The following is a 26,691-nucleotide window of genomic DNA, read 5'->3' as shown; positions in this document are numbered from 1 at the left end:
AAAGGCTTTGGATGACCTTGGTACCCAAACCACATTAACTAATATACAATTTCAGCTTTTAGTAACTTTATTCCCTGTGTATCTCTTACATGGAGATTGGCACAAAATTTCTGCAGCAATCATGGCTGATGTTGAAAGGACAGGCTTATCATAGCTCTACTATCCTTAGTGAATCAGGATATGAGTATAGCCATTCTTAGAGAGAAAGAATGGAAATAAACACATTTTAAAAAGAGAAACATGGTGTTCAAAAATGAAATATGTTTCACAAATTACTTAGCTGTGTAAAGGGGCACACATAATCTTTGCATTTAAACAGTATAATAAAGCTCAATGGGCTGAGAGGAGGGCCATGATATACTAATTTATGAAACAGAAAAAAACCCGTACAGTACTGCTCTTTGTTAATTGAAAACAATAATCTTAAATGGCCAACAAAGCATTTTACTATCTGGCTGCAGTGAACCCTATTGCTCTCCATATACACTTCTACATAAAGCAGAAAAGACTCTGATCTCATGTACACTTGCTTTACATCAATGTACTTTGATTTCACTGAAGTTACTTCTGATTTAGGCCAGTGCAAATAAAACAAGAATCAGTTCCCCTTAATTCTGTGATATGACAAAAATGGATTTGTTTGATTTTATTTTGAAGAGTAAGGAAGTTTAACTCAGATTCACCATGCCACAATTCTGTTCTACATACAAGATTTCAAAAGAGAAAGGTGTATGGTATTTGTTAACTTCAGTATCATCCCAAACTTGACTGACTGGTGGTATTGCTGTAGCACAGAATGATAAAGATGATAAGAGAACATAAGAACTGCCATGCTGGGTCCGACCATGGTCCATCTTGCCCAGTATCCTGTTTCCTGTAGCAGTGATTCAGGGGGAGTGTACAGAACAGAGCAATTAGGGAGTGATCCCCCTCCCCTCATCTTCCACTGCAGACTTCTGGTAGTCAAAGGTTTAGGGTCACCCAAGCATGGAGTTGCGTCCTGGACAAATCTTGGTTAATAGCCATTGATGCATCTATCCTTCATTAATGTATCTAGTTCTTTTTTGAACCCTGTTATACTTTTGGCCATCACAATATCCCATGGCAATAAGTACCACAGGTTTGTTGTGTGAAATTTAATTCCTCTTGTTTGTATTAAACCTGCTGCCTATTAATTAAGATGGGAGAAGAAAAGCTGGACACACTTGGAAAACAAAACATGTAAGCAACAAATCGGTTTAACCCAGTTGCAATAATCCAGATAAAAACTGTCAAATATTACTATCTTGTGAGTGTAACAAACACCCTTGTATGATTATTCCGCCCACATCCCCCATGGAAAAAATATCAGTGTCATTCACTTGGAAGAAAATAAGGAAGGTTTGAACTTTATGTGTGTTTAACTGTAATCATTTATAAAAACAATTCTTAACAGAGAGCATACATGCAAGTTCCTCAGATGGGGGCTCAGGGTTTTATAGGTGATTGATTTTACACATCAGCCAGTATATCATACTCTGATTGAAACGTACACATTTTACAGCCATATTTAGGTCAGTTTAATATTGCTAATTATAACTTTATTCCATCTTAAGAAAAAAAGCTGGAAGATTGCCAGTAACTTAACTGTAAAAGCTGGCATTCTCCATGGTCATTTGCTTGATAATAAATTTCACAGATGTGTTCACAGTATTAGTAATAAAGAAAAAAACCCTGCCTTTAAAGCTACTCTTTTGAGTCAATGGCAAAAATTAGAAATCTGCTATTTCAACATACTGAAATATAAACTATTCATGTGCATTCTCTCTTCGGCATGTGCACGTAATTCCTATTAATGTTACTGGCAGTACACATGAGCATCGAAGGGAGAATAAAATCTATAAAGTGTAATTAGTTTCACAATTTTGCTAGTATCTTTCTACTCCAATGTTTTAAAGAGATTTCACAACACTCAAAATTCTTGCTTCTGTGCAATGACAAACTAATTCACAACTTTTAAGAGTAGTGCTGACTCTGTTAGCTGAAATGGAAAGAGATAAATTGGCCTTTCACAGCAGCATACTCTCAATCTAGTTCTCCTCTCACTTACACCAGTGTAATCAGGAACAAGTCTGGTGCAGTCAATGGAATAGTTCCATATTTACAGCAGCTCAATGGCAACCAGAATTTGGCTGTCTGCATTTAACAGAGGCAAGACAAGAAGGATTCTATTTTCATAACATGCAATAGATTTTTTGAAATTGAGGACCTGCTCGTGCTGTCTTTCAAGTCAATGGGAGCTAGGCCCAGACAGAATAGGCTTTCACTTCCAAAGAAGCTTACATAAAATTGTATTACTGGTTTATCAAATATAATCTTAATATGACTAATGTTTATTATAATTTGCATATGAAAAAGCTTTGTGGTGAATATAACGAACATTAGCCAGAAAACCTGTAGCTTAGGAAAAACGGGCATAACAAACTTAAAATATGTTTCTTAGAAACCACAGATACAATAAGTTCACATATCACAAAACAACCAAGTAAAAAAGAAACACCACAAATTCCCCTCTTCCACCACTCCTCTCCTATCCTAAAGCTTAGCAGAATAGATAGAGTTTGTAGCATGCTGAAAGGTTAACAGATTGAGCTATTTCAGAGAGCAAATTCCTAAGTCCTGTGGCAGTAGAGGAGAACACTCTGAGCATTTTTATTTACTACAACTGTGGCAGTACTGCATAGAGAGAGAGGTGGTCTGTAGAGGCTCCTCCTAAGCCATTCAGGACTTCCTAGGTCAAAACCAATACTTCAGCTTTTATCGGGGGGGGGGGGGGGGGGAATCAATGCAATTGAAGAGAATCAGTATATCATACTGCTGGCAAGATACACCATTTAGCTAGCAGGATGTTACCAAATTGTGTTCCAGCTTTAGTTTGTTGGTGGAGTTAACGTATGGCACAATATAGATACAAATTGAGTAATCTAATCTTAAAGTGACAAAGATAGTGAGAGACAAGGTGGGTGAGGTAATACCTTTTATTGGACCAACTTCTGTTGGTGACAGAGACAAGCTTTCGAGCTTACACAGAGCTCTTCTTCAGTTCAGGAAAAAGGCCATCATGGCCATTGCTGTTACCTGATCATGTAACAGCAGCTGGGATTACAAATTCAGGGAACAAAAAGTCCTTCAAAGGGACATATATAAAGCCTCACTTTATTTTCTAGTTACTTCCCCCAACCCAGCAACATCAGCTCAGTCTTATCCAGATTAAGACTGAACCAGTTAGTCGTCATCACTACCCCAGATGTCAGGCCAACGCTGGGTCAAAGCCACTGCCAATGCTGGCTGGATTAGATAAGAAAGATACAGAACTGGGTATCATCAGCCTACTGAAACCACTGCAACCCCTATCTCCTCATTAATGATCTGAAAGGCCATGTCCAAGCTTACAGTGGCACAGCTGCATCGGTACAGTGGCAGTAGCTATGTCAGTGGGAGAATGTCTCCCACTGAAAGCACTGTGCATACAAGTGCTTATGCTGGCAAAAGTTGTGTCGCTCAGGGTTGCGAATTTTTTACACCCCTGAGTGACAAAAGTTTTGCCAACATAAATGCTAGTATAGAGTGAATAAAAAGCAAGATAATGAAATTTTTTCATGGTATTAAGCTGAGAGGGGCAGCATATACTAACAAAGACAGCGAAATCATACTAAAAGCAGCAAGGGAAGTAAAAAGGAGAAAGAAAAGATTAATCTTGGAAAGATGCACAATAATACAAATAATCCAGATGAACGGTGTCCACAGTGCTGGAAAAAATCACAAAGAAATAATGCTGAGAGAGAACTAGAGATGATCATAGTCAACAAATTAAATATTATCAATTTGAAATATGAAATGACAGGATAAAAGGTAATGAAGTTTGGGCTGCAGAAAGAAAGGCATCACATCACAGGACAAAGGGCTGACAGTTTCTCTCTGTAAAGATGTGGTGTGCATATATGAATGTGAAATATGGCATTCAGTTTTGCACACCTCATTAGCAACAAAATATTGACAAATTGGAGGGAATTCAGAGAAGAGCAACAGAAATGATTTTGAGCCTGAAGGACTGTCTTGCAAGGAAAGATTAAACAAGTCAAATAAGATTAGCTTTACTATAAGGTGACTAACTGGGAGATGTAACAATCCTTTATATGTCTGAAGGGTGTAAACACCAGGAAGAGAGAGTAATTATTTAGTATTGTACAATGGAATATAATTCTGAGGTTGAAGTTAAGAGGAGGAAAATTAGTCAGGATATCATGAAGGTCTTCTCAATTAGTGTAACTATTCAGGCTTCCAGTCAGGTTCTTATATGCCCCCATTACTTGGCATCTGACTGCATGTAATCTCTGGAATAATCTCCTAAAGTAAACAGCAGACATCACCACATGTTTAGTCATTTAAAACTATTACTAGACTGAAACTATACTATAAATACTAGAAAACAGCATTGCTATTGCAAAGGGGTGGGCTAGATGACCTAATGAATTAAAGACTTTAGGGACAGTTCCAGACCGTTCCACTTTATAAACAGACATCTCTGTAAACAGGGCAAAGCCAGATAATTTATAGGTAGGTTTTCCAATTTGATTTTCTTTTTGAAGCCTATCCTATATCCAGTATCTCCCACAAGAATCACCCTGAAAATAGTTCAGTGGTGACACGGCATTACTGCTCACTCTATATTTAGGAGTCTAAGAAAGTGCCTCTCCTTTCTCTTTCAGCATGAATACATCAAAACATGAAAAAGAGTCAATACAAAATAAACAAATAAAAAAAGATGAATATCCTCACCCAGGATACCTCTCCATTGTCCAGATGAATAAATGAAAAGCACCCCTCCTTCAAACCTATTTATACTCTCTATGCATCCCATTCTTGAAAACCCAGCTAAATGCATAAGGCATGCTCTGAATAATCACACCCAGGTCCTATACAGCACCTTTCAACAGTAGATCACAAAGCAATTGGCAAAAAAACCCAAAAACCAAAAAAACAAAACAAAAAACCTTAGAAGTAACTTTATCCCCATTTTATAGATGGGGAAAGGGAGGCTTCCCCAAGGTAATCCAGAAGGCTAGAAGCAGCACTAGGAATAGAAACCAGGTCTCCACAGTCCCAGTCTAGAGTTCAATCCACTTGGTCACTATTTGAGCTTTTGCTGGATCTAGGGAGATGCAACTTTCTGAGTCAAATGCCCTTCACCAGGGATGCCCTGCCAATTAAAACAGGGAATTTGTAGCTCAAATACTCCCACTGATTTCAAATGCCCTAAGAGCAAATGAGAAGAGGATGGGGACTCTCACTGCACAGGATATGTCCTGTTGACCTCACTACTGTAGGGGTATCATAGAGTTTGCGCCTTAGGGCTCTGAAGGTAAAATCAACGATGACGTGAGCTGTAGCTCACGAAAGCTTATGCTCTAATAAATTTGTTAGTCTCTAAGGTGCCATAAGTACTCCTTTTCTTTTTGCGAATACAGACTAACACGGCTGCTACTCTGAATCCTGAGGGAGGAATCTCTTGTTGCAGTTCCACGAGGAAAGAGAAAAAACCCTGACAATGAATTATGACAATAGGAAAAAAACCTACAGGAGTTAATTTGTTTGGGCCTACCTGCTCAAATATGAGCATACACATTATTAACAGATGCAGAGGCTGAGCAAATGTTAGACCCCAGGGAGAAGGTAAACACTGTTCAGTTATATGCAAACAAGGCATTAATAATGAGCTCTGAAGACTACAAGCCTGCTGTTTAGTTCAATGTTAATAGTTTTGCCAGTGAAAGAAACAGTATATCCCTTCTAGTAGGGAAGAACTTTCCAGAACCCCAGCACTCTCCAAATATGGTTCTTTTGTGTATTCATTGATTGTGTGCTCAGAAAAGCAGCCAGAATGAAATATTTTCCTTTATCTGAAAGGATACTGTAAAGCAATCAGTTAAAAAATGTTACATCATCACCTCAGTGATACAAATCCCCACTGATGATCTACTCAGCAAGCAGGAAAGTCTGTCCCCATTGCACAGCCCAAGTAACCCAGCTGTGTGCTGAAGAGATTGTGGCCAGCTGTAGAGTGGCCAGTTCTTCAGTTTCCAGGCTACAGTAGCTCCTTGAGGCTTGTGTACTGTCTCGATGATGTGGAGAAGCAGAATGGCCAGTGGACCTACATAGTTGTGAATGTCACCAGCACTGTCCATCCCTGCCCTTGGCACCCACTCCATAGTTGCATGTAGGGAGCCACTGTGCAGATCTCCCTTCCCCATACATAATCTAAATCTATCCTTTGTAGTGAAGTCTGGAACTTCCATACCCACAGTTGGAAGAGCAAGATTTGTTCCTAATATACGAGTGATTCATGACATTCTGTACTTCTTTTTTTATTATTCAGTAAGGGAGAGGAATGGATGCTGCTTACTAACCTTCTGCTTTGATGACCATAATCCTTTGCGCCAGGTCAATTAAGGGGTGTACCAGACACAGTCTAGGTTCCTGCTTCTGACTGATGCAAACGCCATTCTGATTCACAACCATCCAGCTTCGGTCATAGAGCAATCCTTGGTTTCCTACAGGCCACTCAGAAACCTGGCACAGCAACAGAAAAAAAAAATACAATTGGAAAGAAAATTCAACATCAATTATTTAATAAAGATCTCTAGCTGCAGTAGTGGAAAGGCACTGCACAAAAAGGAAAGGGAAAAGAAACTTTCCCTTCGTGAAATCCTTTGAAACTGAAATAGGAAAACTCATGTATATGTCAGTGTCAGCCTTGTTAACAAATAATAATAAAGTTATTAATGTTTAAAGTCTTAACCTTTTTTCATTGAACATGGTGCATTATGTAACAATACAAAAATTAATGGACGTGAAATGTTCATGTTTAAAAATGCATACTTTAAACAATCTTGTGTAGATTAAAAGAAGGTGAGCGAGGGTGAGAATTTCTTCATCTCTGGTTTGATTGTTCCCTACCCCCCTTGCCTGAAATAAAAACTGAAAGGACATGAAAGTAGAGCTTCCTCCCCAAAAGTCCATAAAACGTCCTCTTTCATTTGGGTCCTCTGCTTTCTGTGCATTTGGTAACACATGCATGGAGCAGGACTGGGCAGTAGACAAATTCTCCTTTTCAAACACATTTTATAAGAGTGTATGGAGTAGAAACTAACTATCCCCCTGTTAGTTCCAGATCCCCACCTTAATTTTCATCCCCTGCAGTCTCATTTTCTCTTGGCATCCCGTGCCTTATGTGCTAGGGCAGCTAGACACAGGAGGAGTGAAGTTTTAGAGTTAGTGGGTTATATTAACAGTCTTTTCACTAGAGAGGAGGTCAAACAGCAATTTTTAATTAGTCATGAGATTGGGTATGGAGGTACCTGCTGCATCTTGCAGTTCTACTCCTAGTCATTGAAAAAAGGCCTAGTAATACACATGTTCACCAACTTTATCTTTTGATGACCCAATCCTGCACTCAATGTCAATGGCAGTTTTGCCAAAGCACAAACAGTTTAACAGAACTTTCTTCTGCACATGCACAGTCTGGCATTTCTTTCTTTCTTTCTGAAATGCAACAGAACATGTTCTCGCATTCAGACCTATTTACTCTCCATGCCAAGATTTCAATCTTACAAGCATGGAACTCAGGCCTGCATTGAAGTAACAAACCTGACCTTGATCTCCTGTATGCAGGCAAAAGGCAAGAATGCACTTACTGCAGTATAAAATTTAAAGCCTTAATAGTTTAGTCCATTTAGAGATGTTCCACCATCATCAAAAGTAGAATCCAAATTGTAAGTGGTAAAAACTTTTTTATCCCCCGATAACTACAAAATGGCCAAAGGGATTTTACTTGTAAAAATTGAAATGGAACTGAAATTCTAAAGAAATAAAACCTTGTAACCAGTAACTAAGCATAGACAATTTCAATCAAAACGACAAATGTTTCAGAAAGTTATGAGCTTTGTGAAGGCTGGTATTAGAACAGATATTGTTTGCAACATTAACTGAAACAGTTCCTACTACTAGGATCACTATATCAGGAGACTGGCAAAGTCTGTGATTTTCTGTATTAGCTAACTCTTTTGTGACAAATGACAGAGATGCAGAATGATCAAATTCCTGTGACAATCTGAAAGGCCATATTTAGTTTTCAAAATTTCATTCCTTCTCCATTTCTTTTTGGGAAGGTAGTTCTAGAACGTTTCACCTCAAACACCAATGTATCTAGCATCTGAGCCTTTCACCCTTCAAAATGAGGAAGGCTGAAGTTGCAATAGTGACACTTAGGGTATGTCTATTGTGATGGGTCGGGCCAGATGGCTACAGAAGAGTGATAGAAGGCAGATATATTAGCCCCAGGTTAAATAGGTCCCTTTTCCCTGAGTAAGGTAACAGGAAAGGTTCCAGAACAATCAGGAACTTTCTGGAAACAATTAAGGCAGACATGCTGATTAGAACAACTGCAGCCAATTAAGAAGCTGCTAGAATCAATTAAGGCAGGCTAATCAGGGCACCTGGGTTTAAAAAAAGAAGCTCACTTCAGTTTGTGGTGCGTGCAAGGAGCTGGGAGGAAGAGGCGCAAGAAGCTGAGAGTGAGAAGGTGTACTACTGGAAGACTAAGAAGTACAAGCATTATCAGACATCAGAAGGGAGGTCCTATGGTAAGAATAAAGAAGGTGTTGGGAGGAGGCCATGGGGAAGTAGCCCAGGGACTTGTAGCTGTCACGCAGCTGTTACAGGAGCCACTGTAGACAGCTGCAATCCACAGGGCCCTGGGCTGGAACCCAGAGTAGAGGGCGGGCCCGGATTCCTCCCATCCCTCCAACTCCCTACCTTATACCAGAGGAGTTGAACTGGACTGTGAGTTCTACCAGAGAGGAAGGTCTCTGGCCTGTTCCCCGATCCAGTAGGCGGATCAGCAGAGATTGCGGGGATTGTTCTTCTTCCTTTCCCCATGCTGGCCAGTGATGAGGCTGAGTGAACGGAAGATTTGAGCCGCGAAAGTAGCCAAACTGAGGGCTGCCGTGAACCTCTGAGGCGAGAAAATCTGCCAATAAGCGCAGGACCCACCAAGGCAGAGGAAGAACTTTGTTACACTACCTTGTAATTAAGAACGAACGACTGCCCTGTGCCAGCAGACTTGGGCTCACGGGGCTTGGGCTAAGGGGCTGTTTCATTGAGGTGTAGAGATCAGGCTGGATGGAGCCCAGGCTCTGGGACATTGTGAGGCAGGAGGGTACCAGTGCTCAGGCTCCAGCCCAAGCATCTACACCACAATTAAACAGCCCCTTAGCCTGAGCCTCGTGAGCCCATTTCAGCTGGCACTGGCCAGTCGCAGATGTCTAATTGTAGTGTAGACATATCCCTACAGTCTTAGGGAGAGTGACTCACTCTGCAATTAGCAATGAGATGGGGTGTGGAGGTAATCTGCTCCATTTTGCAGTCCTACTCCTAGCCATTGAAAAGAGACCAAGCAGTAACTGGATTTAAAATGGAGTTAAATGACTTCCATGAAATATTGATAACCAAAGAAATCTCATCTGACTTGAAAAATACCATGTCAAAATAAACAATAGCTTTTAGATTTTACCCTCAGCTGGACTGGTAATAAAATGAGGACAGGTTTCAGAGTAGCAGCCGTGTTAGTCTGTATTCGCAAAAAGAAAAGGAGTACCCGTGGCACCTTAGAGACTAACAAATTTATTAGAGCATAAGCTTTCGTGAGCTACAGCTCACAGTTAGCCTTTAGGGCTTTTTACAAATGGTGAGCTGGGGGTTGCTATTTTTACTGCTTTTGCAGGCAGAAAATTTGATCGAGTGATTTTTCATATGGTAGACCTACACATCAAGTGGTGAGTGACAAGTCTAGTTCTGTCTCTAAGAGTTTTGAAGAAAGAACTCTGTGAAGACAAGTGTGAATGATGAGGATAATGAAAGGAAAGAACCCTTCCTGACGTACTTACCTTCTTCCAGTTCCACATCTCTTCCTGCTTCTCTAACATTTCCTCCTGGCGGTCTCATCACCAACTTAAAATTAACACAACCAACACTGAACTCCTAGTCTTTGCTTCCAAACTCTTTCCACTCCCCCTATTCTCTGTGACTCTTGATATGCCCTCCATTCTCCACATGGCTGGAACCCATAATCTGGGAGTCTTCTCAACTCTTGATCCTGCTTCCATGCTGTTCTTTATGCATAAAACATCCTTCCTGAACTGATCAGCAAGACTATTTATTCTCTTTCTACCAGTCCCTCCTCAGACCCCATCTCTGCTCTGACATGTATACTAAATGGACCAATTAATGCTGGCCAGTTTGAGAAACAGGTGAGAATAGCTGAAACTTAGATATATATAAACATCCAATATCTAATGCACATAAAGCATGTATATACTTAATTGTATATCCACATTATTGCCCAGATTCTCAAAGGTATTTAAATGGGAGGTAGATGCCTAAATACCTCAGAAGATCTAGGCCTGTGTCTATTCGTATTTATACAGTGCTTAGCACACTGGACCTGATGCTGATTGAGCCTCTATCCACCGCTTCAGTGCAAGTGTCAAATACTAAACAACTATAAATTACATTTCTAGTATTATTAAAAGCTGACTATAAACCTGGGAGGCTGGATGGCCATCTGTCTTGGATGGTTTAGACACAACAAATCCCGCCTTTTGGCAGGGGGTTAGACTAGATGAGCTTTGCGGTACCGTCTAACCCTATGATTCTATGGCAAGGCTAACAAAATTTCATAATCTACCTGCAATTTCTCCACCTAACTTAGATATGTTTAGTTTATATACAGTAGGTGCTGCACCACATGGGTGCCTGGGGAAGGCCAGGTATCGTGACAGTGCAAAGAACGCTGAAGGCCTGAGCCAGGCACAATTATATAACTGTTCTTCAGGGGAGTGCAAGGTTTGAGTGAGTTTAGCACCCGGTGTGATGCTAGCCTCCCCAAAGTGGGCTTGGAGGGAAGATATCTGGCCCTGCTTGTGTGGGAGAAATGCATAATGCACCCTTTCACTCCAAGATACATCCTGCCTGTGCCTGGATACACAGCATCCAAATCCTCTAGCAGAGATTTATTGTGGCACAACTCTCCTGACAGCCGCCTACGGCTTAAAGCTACAATTTAACCCTATGCATGCCTGCATGGTGTATGGACGTCTATGCAGCAGTAAAACATTTTGGCAGGAGTGAGCTTTTATAATACAACTCAAAAAACTGCAGCAGTTGAATTAAGGTTAAAACATTCTTTTATAAAATGCAGGGTGTACTTGGCTTTTGTAGACAGGTAATTAAAGTTTGTTTTTGTATTTTCCTAGGCTGTGCCTCTGAATTAAGGGCAGTGTTCATCATACACAAAACCAAGACATTTTATATGTTTATATAAAAATTGACTTCCATGGTCATACTTCATTATATTTTGTTTTAAACTCCCTCATATTTTAAAAATATGATTATTGTATCATTTGAGAGGCCATATTTTAAACACAGATGATTTGTCACCAAGCTTGACCCCAATTTTCACTCAGATGTGAGATAGTGACCCACACTGGTAAGTTTCCATAAGGAAAGTTATGCCATTATTGACATTCATTAAATTGCTCCACAGCACAGTGCGAAGCAAAGTCAGATTCTAGGTCAATGTGCAGCGCATACACCTATTTCATCATGCATTATTTAAAAAAAAAAAAAAGTCGCAGCTAAGGTGACCATATTATTAACTTGGCAAAAAAGCAATTAAAATCTTCAAAGAGTGAACTTTCAAATAGGGCTGCAACACTTAAATGTCATATTTCTGTTGCAAATGCATTTTTAATGATAACATTTCTTTGTAATGTAAATTAGCCTCTTCTCAATTATAACATGTTAATCAAGTTATTTCTCAATTGCTGCACACCCATCAATGCTTGCAGTCCATCACGTGTCATTTAGTATAAGCATACTAATTACTTGATTACAATTTATTCAAGTTTTTCGGAATCCAAACTATTCATTTGGATACATATTACATGACGATTTTCTGGAGGGGGGAGGATAGGAAAATGTAATAAATATGCATTCCATGACTTCAGTCTAAGTGAATTTCCCTCAAAAACTAAATATCCAAGTGTTCAGGAAATTTACAGTATAATTTTGAGAAAGTGAGCACCACTCCTTGAAATAAGATTAATACTCACCTGCTGTTGCCTTATACTTAACACAGAATATTCCTGAGAAGCTACGGGGGAAAAATGGGGAATGGCTCATATGAATCTCTAAAATTCATTTAAAATATATACAGTAACTCCTCACTTAACATTGTGGTTATGTTCCTGAAAAATGCAACTTTAACTGAAACGATGTTAAACGAATCCAGTTTTCCCATAAGATTTAATGTAAATGCAGGGGGTTAGGTTCCAAGGAAATTTTCTGGGGGCAGACAAAAGGCATTATATACTGTACTGTACTGTGGTTGGGAAGTGCTCCTGGCTTACCCCACACAGGCACAGCCTGCTGCAGGCAAGGAAGCTAGGAAGCACCTTCGGAGCAGCAGTGGTAGCTAACCCAGAGAAGAACAGGTGCCGACTTTGCTGGGGGATGCTCTAGGCCCACCTCTTCCCATCCCTGCTCCACTCCAGGCTCACCTCTTCCCACCCCCACTCCACCTCCTCTCCGGAGCATGCTGCATCCCCGCTCCTTCCCCGCCCCCAGAAAGTCCTAAGCGCTGCCAAACAGCTGTTTGGTGGTGGGGGAAGAACTGTGAGGGAGGGGAGGAGGCAGAGAAGAGGAACTTGTGCAATGCTCCCTTGTAAAGTCGCTGCTCTTCCACAAAATCTTACATGCAGTGTACAGAGCAGACAGCCAAACGACGTTATAAGGGAGCATTGCACAACTTTAAACAAGCATGTTCCCTAATTGAGCAGTGACGTAACTTTGAAACGTTAAGTGGGAGGACATTAAGTGAGGGGTTACTGTACCTCAAATGCAGAACAAGATTTGATTGGGTAGAGGTAAATGTTGGTGACAGTGACTGGCTTACTCCCACTTCTGTATACTGGTATAGCACTCTCAGAAACAACAGCCCTGCTAGTCTCAGGTGTCTTCAATGCTGCAGATGAATTATTCCAGTGTCTCATGTCTGAGACAATAGTTTTCAGAGAAAATTTCTTTGCATTGTTATTGGCAGAATGGTCATTCTGTATTGGAGATTTGACAGACTGTGTAATAGTCTCTCTTGTGGTGGTTTGGGAGGGAAATTTGAAGTTTGATTCAGATAGCCTGATTGCTATGATGAACTTTAGAAAGGTTTGTGCATCTTCAAAAATAGACATATAGCCAAATGATATTCTCACGGACCCAGTGGGACATCCATCAATTATATCTATGTCATCTCCACAGACATGGCCAGCCTAGATTGAAATAAAAGGAAAAGCAATGAGCTATTAGAACAAACCTTTCATTTTTTCCCTTTTTGTTTTACAACTTTATACTTCATTTTGCTAACTCCAAATGGAAAATCCATTCCAAAAACAGCATAATGAATACATGAATAGATTGGGAAAATGGAGAAAATCTTTTCATCTATCTCATTTACTACACATAATATCTATCTGTTCATCTAACTAAGGTACTTATGTCCCCAAATACCATATAGATAAGAACCTTGTTTGTAGACAAACATAAGCATGACCAACCCATACCATGTTTTTCCAGAGCTCAGACATCAGCATTTCTATGAAATTGCTGGGCTGTATTTAACATCATATGAACAATATGCAAAACACACTATAGGACCCCAGAGGTGTGTGAGAAAGAACAAGATGGTGAGAGCTTTTAGTTAGAACAATCTGGTTTAATCCTACTGATTTATTGTTTAATGTTCAGTCAAAATTAAACAATGTGAATGCCTATGGGGGAAAATAGTTCATTTGGGTCACATTACAACCTTCAGTTACAAATCTAGAGAATCACAAATTAAATGGATGAAGTTACTGTGGATTTACATTGGTGTGACTGAAGTCTGAATCTTGCCTTTTGCTTAGATTTATTATTTCTTCCAAAAATGTTTCACGTGTAGTATACATGGCAATCTATAAAATACTAACAATATTAGATGACCAGTTTTCATGAAGTTTAATGGTAGAACACATTTGAAAGATCTTTAAATTGTGTCCCCGTATCACGTAACAGGAGCTTTGGTGGCACTTTCACTATTTCCATGCCTGCCATGAAATCATGATTTATATAGGGTCCTACTCTAATTGCAGCATCTATGTATTTGCAGCATATATCTAGATGTCTGAATGTAATTACGAAGAAACTACCATATCAATACTGTCATCAGTTTTTTATCTTTTGAAAAATGTCTTTAATAAGATTTTGGGCTTGTTCCCTGCTAATTCATTGTAATATCAAACTATGACATGTTTACAACTGTGAAGTCCCTCATGGTTTTTTTTAACATACGCTGCATACTTACCCAAATCTTTTGAATGACAATCAGCAGAAAATAGTTCACAAGAGTGCAGCTAGCAAGTTGAAGTTTGTTCATACTATGGCAACTTAAAGTTTAAATTGCTCCCTATCTAACGTATCTTTAATCTCTGTAGACATATCATATGCCCATGTCTTTTTAAACTGTCATTGGTCTCTCAATGTTAGAGTACTTTCTTATTGTTTTTCCCCAACTAATTTTGGTCTCTTTTAGACCATGCATCCAATGGGGAAAGACTAAGGGCAGGTGTACACTTAAAATGCTGCACCACTGTAGGGCTTAAATTAAACCGCTCCTAAATTAAGAGCTTCTCCCAGCAGTTTAGTTAATCCAACTCCCTGAAATGCGATAGATATGTTGACAGGAGATGCTCTCCTGGCGACATAGTGCTGTCTACACAGGGGATTAGGTCGGTAAAACTATACCACTCAGGGATGTGGATTTTTCACACCCCTAAGCAACAGTTATACTGATATAGATCAATAGTGTAGACTTGGCCTAAAGCTCTGTCTACACTGCCACTTTCAGTGCTAAAACATTAGTTGTTCAGGGGTGTGAAAAAACACCCCCAGAGAGACAAAAGTTTTAGTGCTGAAAAGCACCAGTATAGACCACCGTTCGTTCGGGATGTTTTTTGATTGCTGGAAGAGCTCTCCCCCAGTGATAAGGGGAGTCTACACTGCCCATGTCACATTGCAGCTGCAGCCATACTGTAATGTGGGCAGTGTAGACATACCCTCAGTCTTTATTTCTTGAAAATTGAGAAGCACAACTAAGACACTTAAATAATAATATAATAAACACAAGATGATCACAAGAACTAGTCAGGAACTAGAATTTCCATTGTGTGGAAAATTCTGAGATTTCATTTTTTTCCATTTTGAATCAGAAAAAAAAAGTAGAAAATTCATTCTGGTGAAACAAAAATTCAGAAGTCTTTTGGTTCAATAGCACTGAAACATTTTGTTCTGATAGTGTCATTTGGATTAATTTATTTTCAACTTTAACAGTACATGGTATATATTGTATATAAATATGACATAATATTACAATTAATATTTTAATGTTTTAATAAAATATTAAAGTCAAAATGAAATGGACCAAAATGAAACCCTTAGAATGAAACATTTTCAAAAGTTTTGACTTTTTCCCCATCAAAATCAAAATCCCATGAAACATTTTGATTTTGACTAAACCACATTTTTTGACAGTCAAAAAATTTTCAACCAGCTTGAATGAAGCAGGTGCTATTAAATGAAGGTACCTTCAGTAGTAGTGTGTTAAACTGAAGTCTAATGGAGAACAATACAAATCTGTCACCATTATATAAATTGTCTCCCTCCCAAATCTAAAACCCATGCCCTGTGATATATAAGGTATATACATGCTTTAAACCCACATTTAACTATACTCAGTTTTTATTCTTCCCTTCAACCCTCTCATTATTCAATCATTCAAGTGATTTTACTTGGCCTGAACAGGATTTGGTCCTGACCTGAAGGTTCCTTTTGACATCCTCATTGCTGAGCCTCAAATGCTGCTGGCAGGCGCCAGTGTTACAGAAACATCCTGTACGAATATGTATGTTGTAGAGACTGGCAATCTTGTCCACCTTACAGATTCAGCAGCACAAATAACAAAAGAATGAAAGAGATAATATTAAATATACTCAGTTTAAATAAAGACTGCTTGAAGTAAGTTATTTTGCTAAATTATTAACAGTTTGGTTGTTGGAGCTGTTATATTTTCACATACACTATGAGGAAAACAGGTATTTTTCAGTTTTATTATTAATACAACGAAGAAGGAAGAAATACAGACAAATAAGCCATAATCCTGCAAATGCTTGCACACATGCTTAATTTTAAACAACACATGGAGAAGCCCATTGAAATCAGTTAGGCTAATCACATGCTTAAAGTTCAGTACATGTGTAAGTGCTTCCAGGGTCAGTGCTTTACACTGTAACATTCTGCATCTGAATGGAAATAAAGCAGCAACTGCTTTGCTTGGAGGTGGGGGGCTGGGAGCTGCTTTTCAGTTAAATCTGCAGTATCTAGCAGTGTTCTCTAACTTTTTGTATTGAAGGGGCGACTACTTTCACACAGCAAGTCTCTGAGTGTGACCTCTTCCCCCATTATAAATTAAAAGGGGGGGATTTAATTTAAATTTAATTTAAGAGGGGCTCAGGCTGTCAGTCCCAGCCAACTCGTGACCCCCAGTTTGAGAATCCCTGATCTACCACAACCTGGTCCATGCCTGGGATTTCTATGTACTGCCACAATCGAAATAATAACAACAATGACAACATCTTTCCTTTGCATATCTACATACTCCATGGTATAAGGGATACTGTCAGTGCAGGAAATTATTGAAACCAGTGAGATTTCTGCAGGCTTGATGGATGAGGCCATAAGTAAGCAATAGCATGTGACAGGGAAGACACTAGTCTGGAAGGACAGAAATAGAGAGACCTCTTTGAATGTTCCACACATGAACATTTTGTTCACCAACTATGCTGATCCTGATGTTATGCTTTTATGTCTCTGAATATTTCTAAAACTGCTAATTAAAGAAAAAAATCTGAATAATTAATGGACACAAATACAATAATTAATGGATGAATCATTGGGATGAATAAATTATGGGAATATGAGAGAGAGAGAATGAACATGTGAGTGTGCAGGGGAGATGGGAGATCATGTCTGTCTGTACAACAGAAAGAATCTCACAGAACGAAGAGACCTGTGGCAGGAGAGGAGGGATGTACTTTTAGGGACTCCCAGTACTCCTAGCAAAGCATAAAGAAGAAAGACCATTTGAGAAACATTATGGCTCCCCAAATTCTCCAAGTAAATGGATTTTAACAAGAGATAACAAGGGCTGTAAGGATAATATGGTATACGTGATTATTGCTAGAGTATGGGAACCAAGGTCCTGGGCAGATGGGTTAGCTCAACACTGCCACCTGTGCTGCTGTGGTTTCACTGCCTTATATGAAGGTTTTTACTTGCTGCAATCACATCTCCCATGTGCAGTGCAATACAGTATAACAGCCGTATTTATATAGGCTCTGTAATAGAGGAAGTATGTATGGAGCAGATAAATTAAGGGATTGGCTTAAGTTTTATTCCTGACTTTGCAGATTCCTGCCTGTATGATCTTGGCCATGTAACTCAACCTCTCTTCAGTTTGCCCATTTAATACACAATAAAAGTAAGTTCTTGTGGAGCTTGATTGTGTGATTTGCTTAGCAACCTCAACTTCCACTGTCTCCAGTACTCCTTTGCTTAGCACTTTGCAGGATCAAGCCCTACATTTGAACCTAGAGCAGGAATTATTCAGTCTGTGTCAAACTTTAGACCTGTTGAAAGCAATCCTAACAGTATTTGGTGCACATAAAGCATCTGGAGCACTTTTATGTGTGGGCACAAGGGGCTTTACACAAGAATGCTTGGGAAACAAATGGAAATATAAATGTAAGACACCTGTGTAAAGTGAGTGTGCAGCGAGTGTAAAACACAGTCAAGCGACAACTGGGAATGGTTCTACACCCACTTGGCACAGCTGTATTTACTCAAAACAGTGAAAAATCTGGCTCCTTAAATTGTCTGTTAAAATAACAAAGAGTTGTTTTAAATTAATGGTCCTGGTCTCAAAATCACAATTTATTACCAGGACACAAAGAATAACCATGAAACTAACCGTGCATTCAATTTCAGTGCATAGAAGGTGAACTCACATGCTTTGTTGCATTTACAAGGGCAAAAATTGTTTGTCTCTGTTTACATTATATTTATTATTTGGGGGTGACATATTTGATCCAGGGTGTAGTCTTCAATTTCTACCAACGTACACAAGTATGAATGTATCTGTATCCCTAACATTAAGACAAGGAGTACTTTTTTCAAAAGCACCTAAGTAACATAGGAACCTAAGACCCACTGATTGTAGATCACGCTAGATATGGCAGAGGTTGACCTCAGTGAGATTCCGCATGGGAGCTAGCAGATCCTGTTATCCAGGCCCTAAAACACCCAAAATATCATAGATAGAAAAGAGTCAAAGAAAATGCAGGCAAAAGTGATGTATGTACACAGCCAGGATATTGTTATGCAGTGTACTAATCATGTCTATCCTTTATGTTGGTACAGCAATGGGACCCCAGTCCTGATTGAAGCCTCTGGGTGCTATCATGATGTAACTATTGAATAATTATACTTACGTATATTATCTCATTAATTACCAGAGGAGTTGCATTATTAGAAATAAAATATATATCCTTCAATTTACTGTACTCTTAGTAATTGGAAAAGACTGCAGGTGCTGTATCCTCTTGTCTGTCCTGGTTAAGGATGTGTCCTTGATAGAAACACTCATTAAAAGCATTATATTTTTACTTAAAAAAAGGATGGAGTGTTGCAATCATTGTTGCAAACTTCTGCAATGAGCTCTGAATGGGTAAATCCCATCTGTTCTCAAGAAGCTCATTGCAGGCTCATGGTCTTAGCTCCCAACCCTGCATACTCTTGTGCATATGCTTAAATGTACTCATGTCAGTATTCCTATTGCCTTCAATGGGACTCCTCACAGGAATGAAGTTATTCCCATCAGTGTGAGTACTTGCAGGATCAGGTCCTCAGTGCCAGTGTAGACTGCGCTAAAACAGGTCACAATGAAAACAGTGAGGTGGTCCTCCCATTGCTTCCTGACTGTGCATTAGTGTTCTTTTGAAGTTTTCCAGAACCCACTGCTTTTGTGCAGTAAGTTATCAGAGACCATTGCAATTGAAACACATTAGAAAAACAATATTATGGCACAGGCTGAAACTGCAGCATTGCAGAAAACAAATCAGCATGTTCGCGCTTAAACTGGTTCTGTCCTCTCACTTCAGTTATGAATGGTTCAGTTCCCTACTGTAAACACAATCAAAAGCATGATACAGATCCTGATTAGCAAGTGCAATGGAGAATCTGACCCAAGGTCTCTATTTATGATTAGTGCATCCGTGCAGTATTACAAGCATGTTTCTAAGAATCAAAGTTATAGTAAAAGGCATCCGCTGAGAAAGACGGTTGTGGTGTCATTTAACTTTGTTTTGTCAGAAGGCTTCTATCTGGGAACAGTGACATTTTCTTGCAATATTTTCTCATTTGGATGAGAAAAGACACAACAAGGTTTGTCATGGTTCTAGTGACTTCTGGGTGGATCTATCATTCAGTTAATGATGACAAGCAGGGCAAAAATCATGACAGTTATTTCACTGCTGAAGTTGTTCAGCAGTCAGTATGGTTTGTTCACTATATTAAAAGCCTTCATCCAAAATTTATAATCTTTCTCAAATAATAACCCCTTTCACTTTGTTTGAACAGCCTTGTTTTAAAAATTACAGGATGTTTAAAGATGGAGTTGCCATGCCCTGACTTCAGGAAATGTTTTGCAACTGGATTCTCTCTTTCTTCTTCTCCTTTTGTTTGTTCTTGTCAGATAAATCGTCATTATTCATTAATGCAAAACCTGGACTTTTGTTCCATATAAGCAAGTGTCAGAATTCCAGAAAAAAACACTGTGACATAAGACAAAACCCTTCTCAAATAATACTTTTGTATGATCAGTTTATGTTCATTTTTAGATTAGACCAGTGCAAGGATTATTGGCAGAGAAAAAAGAGACCAAATTAAAGGAAGAGAGAGAATTATTTTGAAGAAGAGAAAGACCAGTTAAGCATAACCTTTTGTATGAAGTCTAGAGAGCTTCATTACCGATCTATGCAAAGCATAAACTCACAAGGGAATCCTGCAAGTAACACTTACTAATATGAAGTGTTCCCCATTGCCATCAATTGGACTACTTGAATGAGTAAAGATTGCAGGATGCAATGCTACTGTAGCAGTGTCAGTTCCGGGATATTAGAGACCAGGTGTGGGAGGTAATATCTTTTACTGGATCAACTTCTGGTGGTGGGAGAGACAAGCTTTTGAGTTTACATAGAACTGAAGAAGAGCTCTGTGTAAGCGTGAAAGCTTGTGTCTCTCACCAACAGAAGTTGGTCCAATAAAAGATATTACCTATAGTTGCCAAACCTCCTGGATTGCCCGGGAGTCTCCCAGAATCAGGCTTAATCTCCCACAGGCTACTGAAGCTGATCTAGGAGACTTTAGGCTGCTAAAATCTGGCAGTGCAGTGGGGCTAAGGCAGGCTCCCTAACTGCTCTGGCTCCATGCAGCTCCTGAAAGTGACCAAAAAGAAAAGGAGTACTTGTGGCACCTTAGAGACTAACAAATTTATTAGAGCATAAGCTTTCGTGAGCTACAGCTCACTTCATCGGATGCATTTGGTGGAAAAAACAGAGGAGAGATTTATATACACACACACAGAGAACATGAAACAATGGGTTTATCATACACACTGTAAGGAGAGTGATCACTTAAGATAAGCCATCACCAACAGCAGGGGGGGGAAAGGAGGAAAACCTTTCATGGTGACAAGCAGGTAGGCTAATTCCAGCAGTTAACAAGAATATCAGAGGAACAGTGGGGGGTGGGGTGGGAGGGAGAAATACCATGGGGAAATAGTTTTACTTTGTGTAATGACTCATCCATTCCCAGTCTCTATTCAAGCCTAAGTTAATTGTATCCAGTTTGCAAATTAATTCCAATTCAGCAGTCTCTCGTTGGAGTCTGTTTTTGAAGCTTTTTTGTTGAAGTATAGCCACTCTTAGGTCTGTGATCGAGTGACCAGAGAGATTGAAGTGTTCTCCAACTGGTTTTTGAATGTTATAATTCTTGACGTCTGATTTGTGTCCATTCATTCTTTTACGTAGAGACTGTCCAGTTTGTCCAATGTACATGGCGGAGGGGCATTGCTGGCACATGATGGCATATATCACATTGGTAGATGCGCAAGTGAACGAGCCTCTGATAGTGTGGCTGTCATTATGCAAGGCACTGAATTTAGCCGTATAGAGTGGAAATCTGTCAACTTCATGAAAAAACTCGCACAGATACAGACAGACATCATCTTCCTCTCCAAATGCAAACAGATGGACATCATACCAAAAGGACTGAAGGTAAAAAATCCATTACAATCTACATACCCCACAGACTATGCTGACAGCTTGTGCCACACACTCTCAAAGAAACTGTGGAACCACCTGATCAACATCCTCTACAGCAAACAGGGAAAGATTAAGAATGAGCTCTCAAAACTGGATACTCTCATAAAGAACCAACCTTCCACACAAACTTCCTCGTGGCTGGACTTTACAAAAACTAGACAAGCCATTTACAAAACACACTTTGCTTCTCTACAAAAGAAAAAGGACACTAAGCTATCTAAACTACTATATGCCACGAGGGGCCACAACAATGGTTCCCGTAACCCACCCAGCAATATTGTTAATCTATCGAACTATACTCTTAGCCCAGCAGAAGAATCTGTCCTATCTCGGGGCCTCTCCTTTTGCCCCTCCACCCCCACGAACATGATACAGTTCTGTGGTGACCTAGAATCCTATTTTCGACGTCTCAGACTCAAGGAATATTTCCAACACACCTCTGTCCAACATATTAACCCACAGAGACCTTCCTGCCAACACTACAAAAAGAAGGATTCTGGGTGGACTCCTCCTGAAGGTCGAAACAGCAGCCTGGATTTCTACATAGACTGCTTCCGCCGACGTGCACGAGCTGAAATTGTGGAAAAGCAGCATCGCTTACCCCATAACCTCAGCCATGCAGAACACAGTGCCATCCACAGCCTCAGAAACAACTCTGACATCATAATCAAAAAGGCTGACAAAGGAGGTGCTGTCGTCATCATGAATAGGTCGGAGTATGAACAAGAGGCTACTAGGCAGCTCTCCAACACCACTTTCTACAAGCCATTACCCTCTGATCCCACTGAGAGTTACCAAAAGAAACTACAACATTTGCTCAAGAAACTCCCTGAAAAAGCACAAGAACAAATCCGCACAGACACACCCCTGGAGCCAGGACCTGGAGTATTCTATCTGCTACCCAAGATCCATAAACCTGGAAATCCTGGACGCCCCATCATCTCAGGCATTGGCACCCTGACAGCAGGATTGTCTGGCTATGTAGACTCCCTCCTCAGGCCCTTCGTTACCAGCACTCCCAGCTATCTTCGAGACACCACCGATTTCCTGAGGAAACTACAGTCCATTGGTGATCTTCCTAAAAACACCATCCTAGCCACTATGGATGTAGAAGCCCTCTACACCAACATTCCACACAAAGATGGACTACAAGCCGTCAGGAACAGTATCCCCGATACTGTCACGGCTAACCTGGTGGCAGAACTTTGTGACTTTGTCCTGACCCATAACTATTTCACATTTGGTGACAATGTATACCTTCAAATCAGCGGCACTGCGATGGGTACCCACATGGCCCCACAGTATGCCAACATTTTTATGGCTGACTTAGAACAACGCTTCCTCAGCTCTCGTCCCCTAATGCCCCTACTCTACTTGCGCTACATTGATGACATCTTCATCATCTGGACCCATGGAAAAGAAGCTCTTGAGGAATTCCACCATGATTTCAACAATTTCCATCCCACCATCAACCTCAGCCTGGACCAGTCCACACAAGAGATCCACTTCCTGGACACTACGGTGCTAATAAGCGATGGTCACATAAACACCACCCTATATCGGAAACCTACTGACCGCTATTCCTACCTACATGCCTCTAGCTTTCATCCAGATCATACCACTCGATCCACTGTCTACAGCCAAGCGCTACGATATAACCGCATTTGCTCCAACCCCTCAGACAGAGACAAGATCTCTATCATGCATTCCTACAACTACAATACCCACCTGCTGAAGTGAAGAAACAGATTGACAGAGCCAGAAGAGTACCCAGAAGTCACCTACTACAGGACAGGCCCAACAAAGAAAACAACAGAACGCCACTAGCCATCACCTTCAGCCCCCAACTAAAACCTCTCCAACGCATCATCAAGGATCTACAACCTATCCTGAAGGACGACCCATCACTCTCACAGATCTTGGGAGACAGACCAGTCCTTGCTTACAGACAGCCCCCCAATCTGAAGCAAATACTCACCAGCAACCACACACCACACAACAGAACCACTAACCCAGGAACCTATCCTTGCAACAAGGCCCGTTGCCAACTCTGTCCACATATCTATTCAGGGGATACCATCATAGGGCCTAATCACATCAGCCACTCTATCAGAGGCTCGTTCACCTGCGCATCTACCAATGTGATATATGCCATCGTGTGCCAGCAATGCCCCTCTGCCATGTACATTGGCCAAACTGGACAGTCTCTACGTAAAAGAATGAATGGACACAAATCAGACGTCAAGAATTATAACATTCAAAAACCAGTTGGAGAACACTTCAATCTCTCTGGTCACTCGATCACAGACCTAAGAGTGGCTATACTTCAACAAAAAAGCTTCAAAAACAGACTCCAACGAGAGACTGCTGAATTGGAATTAATTTGCAAACTGGATACAATTAACTTAGGCTTGAATAGAGACTGGGAATGGATGAGTCATTACACAAAGTAAAACTATTTCCCCATGGTATTTCTCCCTCCCACCCCACCCCCCACTGTTCCTCTGATATTCTTGTTAACTGCTGGAATTAGCCTACCTGCTTGTCACCATGAAAGGTTTTCCTCCTTTCCCCCCCCTGCTGTTGGTGATGGCTTATCTTAAGTGATCACTCTCCTTACAGTGTGTATGATAAACCCATTGTTTCATGTTCTCTGTGTGTGTGTATATAAATCTCTCCTCTGTTTTTTCCACCAAATGCATCCGATGAAGTGAGCTGTAGCTCACGAAAGCTTATGCTCTAATAAATTTGTTAGTCTCTCAGGTGCCACAAGTACTCCTTTTCTTTTTGCGAATACAGACTAACACGGCTGCTACTCTGAAACCTGTGAAAGCGACCAGCATGTTTGGCTTCTAGGCACAGGGGTAGCCAGAGGGTCTGCGTGTGCTGCCCCTACCGAGAACTGACTCCGCAATTCCCATTGGCTGGACGGGGGCAGGGGGCAGTGCCTGCGGGCGGAGGCAGCATGCAGAGCTGCCTGGTTGCCCGAGCCTCGGAGCTGCACATGCTGGCTGTTTCCCAGGAGCCCGAACCCGAGGTAAGCGCTACCTGGCCAGAGCCTACACCCCTCACTCCCCGCTGCACTCCAACCCTCTGCCCCAGCCCAGAGCTCCCTCCTGCACCCAAACCCCCTCCCAGAGCCCACAACCCTCACCCCTCTGCATCCCAACCCCCAGCCCCAGCCCATAGCCATCTCCCACACCCAAACTGCCTTGCAGAGTCCACACCCTGAACCCCCTGCCCCAGGCTCAGCCTGGATCCCCCTACCACACTCTGAACACCTGGGCCCCACCCCCAAGCCCAGAGCCCACACTTCCTCCTGTACCCCAATCCCCTGCACCAGCCCGGTGAAAGTGAGTGAGGGTGGGGGAAGGTGAGTGATGGAGTGAGGGTGGATGAAGTGAGTGGAGGTGGAGCCTCGGAGAAGGGGTGGGGCTTCTCCGAGGGAGAAGAGGGTGGGGCAAGGTTGTTTGTGCGATTAGACAGTTGATAAAAATATTACCTCACCTACCCTGTCTCTCTAAAGATTGCAGGACTTGACCTACGTTCTTTGGACAAATGCTTGATTTTCACTTGGACATATGCTGTTAGGTTCTGTTGCTCAGCTTCACCCTGGAAATATGCTACTTAAGGAGTTAATTTCATCTCTTTTTGTGGCGTTGGCATTCAGCAAAACAAATAGAATATAAACCATCTGTTAGAGTCTGTTTCAATGAAAAATTTTTTCAAATAATACACATTTTGAAAACTGCCATAAGGAGCAATAAGAAGTTGCAAAGTGCAGCAGAGTGTTTGCAGCTCAGCATGTAACAACACAGGTTGCCATTTAGGAGCCAGGGATATGTTCATCAGTAAGGGCATGGAAGTGTGAAAAAATGCTAATGGCAGGTACACAGGTTTAGGTACTCAGATCATCAGTTTTGGTGCTTTCCTGGGTCTGATATTTAGAACTAGGGTGACTTGGTCTTTTATAAACTTGATTTTTTACAATTTAATTGCTATCTAATAGACCTTACAGCATTTATATTGATTCTATACTGAATGTACAGGGTAATTAAGACACTACGAAGACCTGGAGTCCTTTGTATCAGCTAACCCTTAGTATTCAGTCCTATTTCTGAAGCAGTTTACTATGAGCCTGAACCTGCCAGGATGCCAGGCATTTCCTGGATGGGAGTGAGCACCCTCATATCCCTCTTGAATTTAATGAGAGCAGAGGACGCTCATTGCCTTGCAAGGCTAGGGCCTTTGTGCTTTAACAGGGATAGGTGAACTAGCTAGGACACAGACATCCATTTTTTACTAAGATCACACAGTTAAAACTTTATTCTTCTTTGTCAGAGGTAATTTCTGTTTTAACCACAGTCAGCGCTCCTCCTCCTCCTTCCTTTATGCCATTTTGCTTTGATGTCTGAGTCTTTTTTTTTTTTTTTAAATACTGCTTTATTTGTTGTTTCCTGCTAGGGTTGCAAATTTTGGTTGGATATATTCCTGGAGGTTTCATCGCATGACATAATCTTTCATTAAAGATTAATCTTTAGTTTCTGGAGACTCCAGGACAAACCTGAAGTGTGGCAACCCTATATTACCACTGTACATTAACTATTTAATGTCTGGAGCATCTAAGTTAGAGGGATTCATGAATAATAACTACAACAATAATAATAATAATAATAATAATGTTTAATCCGAATATAAATCCTCCTCCATATTCTAGTCCTATTGATATGCTTGAGAGCAATACTACTACTGTAAGCAGATTTGAAATATGCAGTAGTTAAGATTTATAGATACCATAAGGTTTTGCATTATTCTAAATCACTAAAAATGGAAGGCACCCACTTCTATTGGCTCCTTTAAAAATCTCATCTTAAATCATAGGACCCATAACTCAAACAAGCAGTCCTTATTCATACGAGTTGTTCCATTACAGTCAACAGAATTACTCACATGAGCAGAAGTTTTCAGATTGCGTCATTAATCTTGACATTTTTATAATTTCGTATGAACAGGATGGAAAAAACCACCCAGTTCAAGAAGCCTCGTCACAACAGTGTTTATTCTCTTG

The 26,691-nt window shown here is 40.6% G+C and overlaps 1 protein-coding gene across 5 annotated transcripts in view; it reads right to left on the bottom strand.

Moving 5' to 3' along the window:
• Positions 1–26,691, bottom strand: part of MOCOS (molybdenum cofactor sulfurase) — a 394,513-nt gene that overhangs the window by 39,400 nt on the left and 328,422 nt on the right. For all 5 annotated transcript variants that reach the window (XR_006279147.1, XM_038388277.2, XM_043508593.1 and 2 more), the window contains 3 exons: positions 16,002–16,118; positions 12,990–13,421; positions 6,447–6,609 (listed from right to left, as the gene is read on the bottom strand). Coding sequence is in view for 4 of the 5 variants with exons in the window: in XM_038388277.2 (XP_038244205.1) it covers positions 6,447–6,609; positions 12,990–13,421; positions 16,002–16,118 (712 nt within the window). In the remaining variant the exon portion in view is untranslated. The remainder of the gene's footprint in view (positions 1–6,446; positions 6,610–12,989; positions 13,422–16,001; positions 16,119–26,691) is intronic.

Source organism: Dermochelys coriacea, chromosome 2 (assembly GCF_009764565.3).
Source record: "Dermochelys coriacea isolate rDerCor1 chromosome 2, rDerCor1.pri.v4, whole genome shotgun sequence".
Classification (NCBI taxonomy): domain Eukaryota; kingdom Metazoa; phylum Chordata; order Testudines; family Dermochelyidae; genus Dermochelys; species Dermochelys coriacea.
The sequence above is the reverse complement of the archived record's forward strand: the minus strand, read 5'-3'. Positions and strand labels throughout refer to the sequence as shown.